The following is a 12,009-nucleotide window of genomic DNA, read 5'->3' as shown; positions in this document are numbered from 1 at the left end:
TTGATGTAGTGAACTCTAATGATCAGTTTGTGAAGTTGTTCACTGAGCAGGAACCAGGTCTGACGTGCAGACTCATCCCTTTCTGACCCCTGATCAGCTCGAGATCAAATCTAAGAACAGCGGCTCTGTCTCCAGGGTTCAGGAGGCGGTTGCCATGGAGCCGGCCTGGCGCCAGCAGGGCCGGGGCCGAGGCCGCAGCCAGGAGGCCCAGGGCGAGAGGTCACGACCCCCGCAGGCAGAGAGGCCGGCAGCCGCTGCAGGAGCGTGGGCCCCGGGGCGAGGAGGGAGGGCGAAGAGCACCGCGGCTCCTGAGCCTCCGCGAGGTGAGGACACGCTCACTGCGACGTCACCGCTGATTATTGATTATTGATTATTGGTGTGTACTGATGTTTGTGTCTTCTCCTCGCTGACCGCAGAGTCCGTTCAGTCCAAGTTCGAGGAGATCAAGAAGTCCAACCAGGCCGCTGCTCAGCGACTGGCAGAGACCCGCCTGAGCTCCTCCTCTGATGATGACGACGATGATGATGAAGGAGATGTTGACCATAAGGATGGAAAGAGGGGCAAGATCCTGGCGTCGACCTTCACCACCTACACTGACCAGACAGGTGAGGCCAGACTTTAGTGATGATCTCAGCTAAACCCCACCAAATATTTTATTACACATAAAAAAGCTGTGTAACTTTGACCTTTTCAAATGTGGCTCATACTCACCGTTACTCCCTGATGCTCACAAATACTCAGTTAGTCACCAACGCTCTCCTGTGTGTTGCATCCAGGTGGCGATGGCTCAGGGCTTCTCAGGACGGGTCAGTACGTCAGTGACCTGTTTCAATCCGGAGCTCTCACCTGCCTCATCTGCATCGGCTCCGTCAAGAGGACGCAGGCGGTGGGTTTCACATCTGTTGATCTGCTGATCGTTGGATTTACAAAATGTTAAATAGAGTTTCCTGCAGTTCAAGATTTACCACCAAGTTAAAATGCTACAGTACCCATGAGTCTTAACTGTTAACGTCTCTGAACTGATCCAGAATCAGAAAATCGAACCTGTCCATGTGTGTGTGTCCAGGTGTGGAGCTGCGCCAGCTGTTTCTCCCTCTTCCACCTGCCCTGTATTCAGAAATGGGCCAGAGACTCGGCCTTTCTCGTCTCCTCCGTCACTGATGAAGACTTCGGTCAGAAGAAGCATCCCTGGCCCTGGTGAGGGAGACGCACCTCGCTTAGCGACGACTCTGAGAACAAGACGTCTAACCTCAGAAAACACGTAAACTGTGGAGAAAAAATAATCTCTAATCTGTCATGATGTTTCCTCCACAGTCCAAAGTGTCGAGCTGAATATCCACCCAGCGCCACGCCCAACAGGTATGCATGACTCCTGAATGCATCTTTTCTTCAGGACATGTGCACATCTGCGTTAACAGTGTGTAACTGTGTTGTGTTCAGGTACATGTGTTACTGTGGGAAGCTGCAGGATCCTCCAGCTGACCCCTGGTTGGTTCCTCACTCCTGTGGCTCCATCTGTCAGAAGGAACTTAAACCCGCCTGTGGACACACCTGTCTGCTGCTCTGTCACCCCGGTACACACACACAAACACACACACAAACACACACACAGAATTGTCCGAATGCGACCTCTGACACTGTGCATGATTTGTGTAATTTAAAAGTGTCAGTTTGTGTATTAGTAGTACAGTATTAGCACTTTTTCTTGTGACAGTAATATAACCTGTCCAGTATTAGCAGTACAACAGACATCAGCATCACAGCTCTGTGAACTCTGACCTGGCTGAAGACCCAGGAGCATTATGGATCTGACTGTGTTTTCAGGTCCGTGCCCGCCCTGCCCAAAGATGGTGCCAGTTTCCTGTATGTGTTGCAAATCAAAGCCCCTCCCCCGTCGCTGTAGCAACAAAGTAGGTATTAAAAGTGAACAGATGAAGTGTTAGGTGTTGAAACTGTGTCACACACGTGTCTTCATGCTCATTGTGTGTTTCTCTCTCAGGCCTGGTCCTGTCAGAAGCAGTGTGGCAGGTTACTGCCCTGTAAACAACACACCTGTACACAGCCCTGTCACACAGGTACACACACACTCACCTGTACACAGCCGTCTCACACACAATGCAGAATCAACTACCGAGTGTGTGTTTGTTTTAAAAACAGTAAATAACTGTGTGTGTGTGTGTGTGTGTCAGAGTGTTCTCCATGTCCTAGAGTCAGCGTTCAGAAGTGTATGTGTGGTAGAGAGAAGGCAGAGAGGCCATGTGCCAGCCCTGAGTGGAACTGTCAGCAGGTAAGACTTTTAATACTGTATTGCTATACTTTTATACATTATAAAAACATCTGACATCATGAATAATAATGATACAGGTATTTATAACAGAATCAACTTTATTTGTATCAAACCTCTCATACATACAACAGATTGTTTTCTACTGTGTTCTACTGTTCTGCTCTGGACCTGTGAGACAAGACCATGTGTCAAGACTTCACCTTTTCTCTCTCTCTCTCTCTCTCTCTCTGCTCCAGGTATGTGGTTCTGTCCTCTCCTGTGGGAATCACACCTGTGAGCTCTTGTGTCACGACAGAGTCTGTCCTCCATGTCCCCGCTCCATCAGCAGATGCTGTCCCTGCGGCAAGACCAGTGAGGGGCCACACACACTCACCCATACCCATATGTATACACGTATATAGAGCAAGCACACACATACAGAGTACACAAGGAAGTGCACGCATAGGAAGAAACCACACACTAGTGTTCACAGGTCCCTTTTGGAGACTTAGTCAGAATTTTGTCCCCAAATAACTACTCTTTTTTTGTGTGTGTAGAGTCATCTCTGCCATGCACAGAGGAAGTGTCTCTGTGCGGCGACACATGTGACCGACGTCTGTCATGTGGAAAACACACCTGTTCAATGAGGTGTCACCGAGGGAGCTGCGAGACCTGCAGACAGGTCACACACACACTGAAACACACACACACACTGATATAACTATGTACACTATATAACACACTCTGTGCGTGTGTCTATCAGGAGGTGGAGAAGGAGTGCAGGTGTGGTAAATACAGGAAGTTGATGCCGTGTCATAAAGAATATCTGTGCGACTCCAAATGTCCCAAAACCAGAAGCTGCCAGCGACACCAGTGTAGGAGAAAGGTGAGTTCACAGCCGCTGCTGATCAATATCCAATTGTAATCTAAGGAAATAGCTCCTGCACCAATATCAATATCACATTGCTGATCAATATCAAACAGCTATTGAGTTCAGTCTGTGGGCCACAGCTCCTCCTGCTGGTTGGAGGAGTAAAGAGACTTAAAAACGTGAGCGTCTCCTCACTGAAACGTCGATGCTTTGGTTTTGACTTTGATCGTTCTCCGCTCTTGTGCTAACGCTCAGCGTGACGGCGGTGGCGTCTCGTTTCCGTGAGCGCTCCTGCGGTGTAAATGTCAGAGAGATGTCATCTCATCTGATAGGAGAAGGTTGACGGACGCGACGAGACGGGGGAACGTTTATTTCGGCCTCCGTTATCGGGAAGCGTGGCGCAGATAACATTTTTTTCCGAAGTCGCTTCACTGCTCCGGGTTTTAACCGTTAAAATGTCACAGACTGAACTCAAACTGTTCATCCTCCTAATACTCAGTTTCCCATGATGCCCTGTGTTTCAGTGTTGCCCCGGTAACTGCCCCCCCTGTGACCTGAGCTGCGGGCGAACTCTGGGGTGTCGAAACCACAAGTGTCCCTCTGTGTGTCACCAAGGTAACGATACGTTCACATGAAACACAGGTTTCATTTTTTTTGTGGTTTTATGAACAAATATAAAACTAATGGATGTGAAAGCAGCTTCAAATTAAACTTTATTCACTATTACATACAATAACAAACATGCGATAGAGTATTATCAGTTCTAATGAACTTTACCATGCATTCTCTCTCTCTCTCTCTCTCTCTCTCTCTCTCTCTCTCTCTCTCTGTGTCTGTGTATCTTCTCTCTCTCTCTGTATCTCTCTCTCGCCTTCTCTCGCTCTCTCTCTCTCCTCTCTCTCTGCTCTCCCTGTCTCTCTCTCTCTCTCTCTGTCTCACTCTCTCTCTCCCTGTATCTCTCTCTCTCTCTGCTCTCTCTCTCTCCGCTCTCTCTCTCTGTCTCTGTCTCTCTCACGCACATGTGTCACATCACATAAGTGTTTGTTGAACTGGTTGTGATTTGTTGAGAGTCACAGCTGGACGAAGGTCGAAGGTCAACCTCAGGAACATTCTGCCCCACAACACCTGCTGGTGTGTGTGTGTGTGTGTGTGTGTGTGTGTGTGTGTGTGTGTGTGTGTGTGTGTGTGTGTGTGTGTGTGTGTGTGTGTGTGTGTGTGTGTGTGTGTGTGTGTGTGTGTGTGTGTGTGTGTGTGTGTGTGTGTGTATTCGTTGACATTTTCTACAGCTGAACACAACTTGTCCTGTGTGTTTGGGAAAACGTTGACCTCTGCTTCCTGTCAACCATAATTAACCCCTGTAACAAAGACGTGTGTGTGTAGAATAACAGATAGCTTCCTGCGTCTATTGTTTCCTGATTGGATGATAAAAGATAACTTATGCTCCCGTTTGCCTTGTGATTGGCTGAATAGATTAAAGTAAATTTATTCGTAAGTCTGCGTGCTGATTGGCTCCTCTGACATTTCCCGAGGGAGAAGCTAGAAGGTCGCACTCCCGCCGGCGCATCAACACAGAACAGATAACAGTGTGTGTGTGGTGTTTATTTCGCAGACTTCAACAGAACACAGATATTCTCTCTACAGCATCATCTATTTAATGTTTATTATTGATTTCTTTAATCGTTATTTTATTTTATTGATTCATTATTTGACCAGCGACATCTAGTGGTCGGAGGTATTGTGTTTTCAGGTTGTCTGTTCATCTTTTCCAATTTTTTTGAATACGACTGAAAATGTTTTGTATGTGATAGTAACAGTTTGAAACTCTAATAAATTGAGTTATAAAGGAAATTAAAAACTACAAGTTCTAAATAGAAGCACAAAACCTGTTTTAATCAAGAAAGAGTTCAGTGTTTTAATAGACACTTTAAACACTTTCTGAGCACTTAGACGCCTGATGTACCTGATCGTCCTCACAGGGAATAAACCTGACTGAAGTGTGTGTGTGTGTGTAATCTGTCTGTCAGGGAGCTGTTATCCGTGTCCAGAGTCGGTGGAGGTCCCGTGCACGTGTTCCTTAACTGTTCTGGTCGTCCCCTGTGGTCGAGAGAGGAGCACCAAACCACCTCGCTGCAAAGAGCTCTGCGGGTAAAGACACACACACCAGAACTAAAGGTAGAAACATCAGAGTCTACTTTGACTTTTTTATTTGGTCCATGTCCCATCTGCTAACATGGAGGAGGCGTGGTTTACGACCCATACTGCAGCCAGCCACCAGGGGGCGATCCAGATTATTTAGCTTCACTTGTGTGATGTCATCCAAACTTATTTAGTCACAGTTTTGTTTGTGATCTTCTGAGAAAATATGGACATTATGAACATAAAACTGTAATAATAAGTACTACTAAGGAACAGTAAGCTGTGGTGCGTCTGATTCTCTCAACTGTTCACATCGTCTTGTCAGGTGTCCTCCGTCCTGTCACCACCCGACCAGAGAGACGCACCGCTGCCACCCCGCGACCTGCCCCCCCTGCAGGCAGCACTGCCTGCTGCCGCTGCCCAGGTGCAGCCACACCTGTCCGCAGCCCTGCCATGACATGGTGCTGGTCAAGTCCCAGCAGGTGAGCAGCCGCATTAAAGGAACAGTTCCACATTTTCCTTATTGATGTTAGCTTAGCTTAGCATGAATACTGGGAGCAGGGGAAAAAGCTAGTGGACGGGGTCTACCCACATTTGCTCAACCACTGTTCTTTAGTACAGATCAGACTTAATATAGCTCGGTGTGTGTGTGTGTGTGTGTGTGTGTGTGTGTGTGTGTGTGTGTGTGTGTGTGTGTGTGTGTGTGTGTGTGTGTGTGTGTGTGTGTGTGTGTGTGTGTGTGTGTGTGTGTGTGTGTGTGTGTGTGTGTGTTCAGGTGAAGTTAGCAGGTCCGTGGGAGCAGCCGTCTGAACCTGCGTTTGTGAAGAAAGCTCTGCCCTGTCCACCATGTCAAGTCCCAATACCAACGTAGGTCAAACACGCGTGTAAACGTCAACATGAATAATTCCTGGGTTTTTTTCTTTGCTTCTGTAACAGCGACACCTACTGGCCGGAGTTATAATGTTTTCAGTTTGTGAGTGTCGGTTCCATTCTTGCAAACACTCAAGAACACCTTGAAAGAATCTCTTCAAATTTGGTACAAACATCCATTTAGACTCAAAGATGAACTGATTAGATTTGGGTGGTCAAGAGTCAAAGGTCACAGCGACCTCATTATTGTGAACGCAACATGGAGAGGGACTAAAACTCTGGTTGGTGCAGACATAAAACCACAGGGAGGTGATTTGAGTTTCAAAACTGAAGAAAACTCCAGTCAATAACACACAAAATACACACTATTACACACACTATACAATTTAAATACAACAGATTTGAGAGTTCTTAAAAACTCAGAATGATAAATTGAAGTTAGTTTTTTGTCTTGTGGTTCCCTGACTACACTACTATACAACACACACACACACACACACTCACTCACTAATCACAAACACATTCCAGGGTGCTTTGGCTCTGTCATGGGCCATTAAAGCTGAGATTAAGAAACACTCTGCACGCTGTGTGTGAGAAATAAGTTGTTGTTCAACATGAACATGAAAATTGTGTCTGGACATTTTCTGGAGTTTGTCTTTTTGTCTTATCAACGACTTATCTCATAACACATTTACAAAATCGTCTATACAAACATCTCTGCAGCTGTGTTATGTTCCTGAAATGTCCTGGAGGTTCTGTAAGTGAGAACACAAATATCTGAGTCAGTTGCTCTGGACGTTTTCTGGAACTTGTCCTGCAGCCCCCTGGTAACATGTCCATGTGAGAACATTTTCCATAACTTCACGCCTTAAAACTCTCTTTGTGTTTCAGGTCCTGTTTTGGGAAACATGAGGTAAGAACCAGTCTCCTCTTCCTCGCCACCTCACACGTTAACAAACACGCTGTAACCAATCCCACGCTCCGTTTCAGTAAAACCTCACGTATCTGACATTGTTTGATTCATCACTTCCTCCCATTATCTGCATTGACTGCCTGCCCTCCCCTGATGTTCTCTTTCCATCTTCCGAACATCCTCCTCTTCCTCCTTTGCTCCATCCCTCTTTCCCTTCATCCGTCTTGACTCATGTATTTCAGTACTTTGTATTCGACGCACTCGTTCACCTTCAGACGAGGTTGGACGTGATTCTAAAATGTCTATCTCTCTTTCTCTCGCTCTCTCTCCCTCCCCAATCAGGTCAGTCCGGTGCCGTGTCATCGTCGGGGTCCTTTCTCCTGTAAACGACTTTGCGAACGACCTTTGACCTGTGGCAACCACGACTGCAGCAGAGGTGTCATGTAGTTACCGAGCGCAACAAGGTGATGACCTAGTTGTGGTTTTACTTGATGACAAGGCAGTTTTTAGGGTTGGAATTTGCTAGCTGTATGCAAGATGGCTGCTTCTCATGTCCTGCATCCGATTGTTGCGTAGGTTCACGGTCCTCAGAAGTTAACACGATGCCAGATGCAGTAGTGAGTCATTGAAATGGTCATAATGAAGTAACAGAACTGAAAGAGCTGATGACAGAAGTAAAGCTGCCTTTTTCACTATGTGTCTGATTTAGACGTCCGACATTCCACCTACGAATGTGTAATCGTCGCCTTTCCAGTCTTGGTCTTAACATTAACATCAACTCGATTGATCACTCACTCCCACTCTCTCTCTCCGCAGTGTGAGGTGTGTGACGAGGACTGTTTGAAACCCCGCCCCCCAGGCTGTCCCCACCCCTGCACACGCCACTGTCATCCGGGCGACTGCCCTCCCTGTGGTCAGATGATCCGCCAACGCTGCCACTGCAAGATCAGCATGCTCTACGTGGAGTGCACGTCAGTACAAACTCGAACACATCTTTAATCAGACCAATTAAGAGAATGCAGCTGTTTCCACGGCAACAGCGAAGGACAGGGGAGGGTTGGGGTCGACTGCTCCTACGTGTGCGACTACTACAGTTTATTTCATGTGTAAACCTGCAACACCAACTTCTGACAAAAGTCAATGATCAAAATGTGTTTTTAAATGGGGGCGTGTGTTTGTGATGGAGTGGGGGCGTTTGCAATCGCTGCATCATGTCCCGTTGATCTCATGGTTAACGAGGCTGGACTGAAAACTTTGATATACAGGTTCTATGTCTCTGCAGGAAGTTGATGTCGGCTGATGAAAAGACAAAGGTGGAGCTGAGCTCCTGCAACAACCAGTGTCCTAAAGAGGTACACACACACACACACACACACACACACACACACACACACACACTCTAAACACTACCGATTGGTTCAGATCCCAAAGTCCGTCCAAACACTTGTTAGACCCTTGTGGATCCATTCAGCTCGTCTTTGCTCGTATGGTCATCTCGAGAGTGCGTCAGGGAAACTTCACTTAGTCCCTGACATTGTTCCCCATGTTCATACAAAAGTTTAAAACTATGACAACTGTAACACACACACTCTTGTTTCACCCTCTCCATCTATGGAGACCTCCGTTTGGGCCCCATTGCATCATGGAACTTGTTTATCAGACTTTGGAAGTGGCGTCACCTGCCACCCATTAGAGAGAGTGTGTGTGTGCGCGCTGATAGTGTTGAAGTCACTGTTTCCTCAGTCATTCCTTCTTCACAGTTTTCCTCCTCTTCTCTTCTTATTTCTTTTCTTCGTCTCTGATCAATAATCAGTTTTGTCTCTGCAGCTGAAACTCAAACCATCAGCTTGCTCCAATAATCAATTCATCTCTGTGGTGCCAGACCCCACACACACACACACACACACACACACACACACACACACACACACACACACACACACACACACACACACACACACACACTCTCACTCTCACTCTCTCTCTCAACGGGTGTGTTTCACTTTCACCAGGGAATGATTTGCACACACTCACAAAGAACACAAAGTTGGGTTTGAAGTGTGTGTTACTGCTTGTGTGTGTCTTGGGTTCTGTCAGAGGTCTGTTTTCATAGCCTGCTGTAACTTAAACTCCAAAAAGTCTTACACACACACACACACAGTTGGAATAACAAACACATGCAGTGACTGTAGCACTGAAATGTTTACACACACACACACATTTGACTTTTTTCTCTTGACGAATCCACATATTTGGAAAATTAAGATTTGTATTTATTTTCAATGTTGTTAAAATGTCCCCCAGCTCTGTCAGGCTCCACCCCCTGCTCCTCCAAATATGGTGACTTCTGGTTTAAAAAAAACCCAAAAGTTGAAACTTAAGACATGAAGAAAACATTTCAGTTTCTTCACGAGTTGAATGTTTGAGACGCAGCAGGTTTGTTTCCTCAGCGTCTGATGGTCTCTCTGCCTCAGTGAACCAGAAATAAAACAACTCATTCGCCTGTGTGTGTGTGTGTGTGTGTGTGTGTGTGTGTGTGTGTGTGTGTGTGTGTGTGTGTGTGTGTGTGTGTGTGTGTGTGTGTGTGTGTGTGTGTGTGTGTGTGTGTGTGTGTGTGTGCAGCTGAACTGTGGTCATCGCTGTAAGCAGGTGTGTCATCCAGGTGTGTGTGAGGAGAAATGTCAGCAGAAGGTGAAGCTGCGGTGTCCCTGCAAGAGGATCAAGAAGGTAAACACACACACACACACACACACACACACACACGTAAAACCTAACTATAAAAACTTCTGCATCTGTTTCCACTGATGAAACTTTATCTGCTCGGCCTCATTAACACGTCGTTTGTGTGTCTGTGTGTGTCTGTGTCTGTGTGAGTGTAGGAGCTCCTGTGTTCTCTGTCCACTCAGTGTGATGTTCAGTGTGACGACGCCTGCAGAGACCAGCAGATGAGAGTTAGCCAGGTACACACTCATACACACACACCTGTACCGTCACTGAGTGAGTCTCACCTGAACACACATTGATGTTTCTGTTTGTGTGTGTGTGTGTGTGCGTGCATTTCCATCTATCGTGTGTGTGTGTGTGTGTGTGTGTGTGTGTGTGTGTGTGTGTAGCTGAAGGAGGCGGAGCAGAGAGTGGCTCAGGAGGAGGAGCAGAAGAAACTTCAGGTCAGTTCTGTCACTCGCATAATGTTGAATTAAACTTTATCGACAGACTTTCAGTATTAAGCATGGCGGTGGTTGACATGTGTCGTGTTGCGTGTTCAGGAGGAGCTCGAGGCATTTGAGAAGCGTCAGCAGCGAGGAGGTCGGCGGAGTAAGAAGCGGGGGAGGAGAGAGGAGGTGGACGACGAGCAGGGGAGGGTGGGGAGGTGGTGGAGGAGGTGCGCCGCCATCGTCCTCGTCCCAGTGGGCGGAGCTTTGCTGTCCGCCGCCGCCTACTACCTCCTCACCACGGCGTGAGCTGACACGTGAACACACATGTTGACGGGAACATGTGAGCACATGGCTGCCTCTCTCCGAACTTTCTCTTTTCATTCTTTTGTCTCATCTACTTGTTTTTCTGTCGTCTTTTACTCTTTGTTTGATTCTTCTTTCTTTTATTAAACAGTTTTTTTGAAAATGTATGTATAATCCCTGACGTAAACAACCACAATTAGGGCTGAAATTTAAGATCATTTAAATTTTTGAATAATCGGATTATTTTTTCCAGTATTAAATGAGCTGACAGTAAATGAGGAAAAATGTTTTTTTATGAATTTTATAATTTTCCATCGTACGTTGAGTTTCACCTCAGTTTGAGAACATTTCACTGATTTAGATGAAAAGCTGAAGAAGGAGAAATCAACATTTCAATCAACATAAAAAATCTTAAAACAACGAACGGAACATTTTGCTTCGAGTTTGTTAACTGTTAAAGTTATTTTCGGATTAACGCTTATATTCTACATCAAAATGTATCTTTTATTCAATATTATTGATGTTTTCATCTTCTGTATGTTTCAAAAATTGTTTAAAAAATGTGTTTATGGGTCATAACCTGTCATCAATTTCTTCACGGACGTGGAGAAATCAAGTGTCTTGATTTGTTAAGTGAGTGTAAAAAAAATATTGACGCTATTTGATGTGAAGACGTCTCCGCTAATAATGTCAGAAACTTTAAACACGTCTTTTACTTTGGTGCTGAAACATTTAACAGATGTTAGAACGTTTAAATATAATTTGTCTTTTTGTTTTTTATGAAAATAAACGTATAAAACTGTCGTAGTTTTGTGATTTTACGATTTCTGTCCCACAGCTGAGAGTTAAAGTTGAACTTCTTTAATTACGTTACTACTCGATGATAATGAGATTTGTTTACAGGAGTGAACAGACAGGGGGCGCTGTTCCTCCAGAGCTAGCTGTTAGACAATGGACTGATGCAAACAGAAAGTTTTCAAACTGGAGTTATTTAATATACTGTTTTTTAAAGTAAGAATAATTCTGTAGGAACGAGCTGAGAAAACCCACATCCCATGTCATTCGTGATTTGACACAATAAAACTTTCTTGAATCCATTTGTTGTTCTTTTAATTATTAATTCATTTTGAGTGTTTTTAAGACGAGGTGAAGAGCTGGAGCGCAGGAAGTCTGAGTGCAAGCAACAAAATGTCTGAGAGCAACACTCTGAAGCAGGAGCTGTTTGAGTGAGAGCGACACACTCGTCTCAAATAAAGAGAAGGAAAAACGTAAAACATTTACAGGAAAAAGGTTTTTCATGGAAACAAAGCGAGAAACACGTCCTGAAAAATTTTTCTCACTTAGCATCTGAGGTGACCAACACACACGCACACACTCTCGCCTCTCTCTCTCACACACACACATCTTGGGATTTAAGGTGCAGACTGTCCCAGCCTGCACTTGATAAGATGTGTGTGTGTTTAGTCCCATGTTACTGCTTCCTCACACGCAACCT

The 12,009-nt window shown here is 45.5% G+C and overlaps 1 protein-coding gene across 1 annotated transcript; it reads left to right on the top strand.

Annotated features, from left to right (window-relative positions):
- The first annotated feature begins 98 nt into the window (after positions 1-98).
- Positions 99-11,611, top strand: nfxl1 (nuclear transcription factor, X-box binding-like 1). The gene is given in 25 exon segments (XM_035149462.2): positions 99-323; positions 417-605; positions 777-886; positions 1,067-1,197; positions 1,315-1,359; positions 1,441-1,574; positions 1,825-1,910; positions 2,000-2,075; positions 2,190-2,287; positions 2,524-2,638; positions 2,824-2,948; positions 3,030-3,152; positions 3,662-3,752; positions 5,162-5,282; positions 5,599-5,755; positions 6,049-6,140; positions 7,035-7,056; positions 7,399-7,489; positions 7,492-7,520; positions 7,873-8,027; positions 8,339-8,408; positions 9,679-9,783; positions 9,936-10,016; positions 10,170-10,223; positions 10,323-11,611. Coding segments are annotated over 25 exon segments (2,664 nt in total). The 5' UTR covers positions 99-154; the 3' UTR covers positions 10,518-11,611.
- Positions 11,612-12,009: the final 398 nt, after the last annotated feature.

The sequence above is a fragment of the Hippoglossus stenolepis genome, chromosome 23 (assembly GCF_022539355.2).
Source record: "Hippoglossus stenolepis isolate QCI-W04-F060 chromosome 23, HSTE1.2, whole genome shotgun sequence".
Lineage (NCBI taxonomy): Eukaryota > Metazoa > Chordata > Actinopteri > Pleuronectiformes > Pleuronectidae > Hippoglossus > Hippoglossus stenolepis.
The sequence above is the reverse complement of the archived record's forward strand: the minus strand, read 5'-3'. Positions and strand labels throughout refer to the sequence as shown.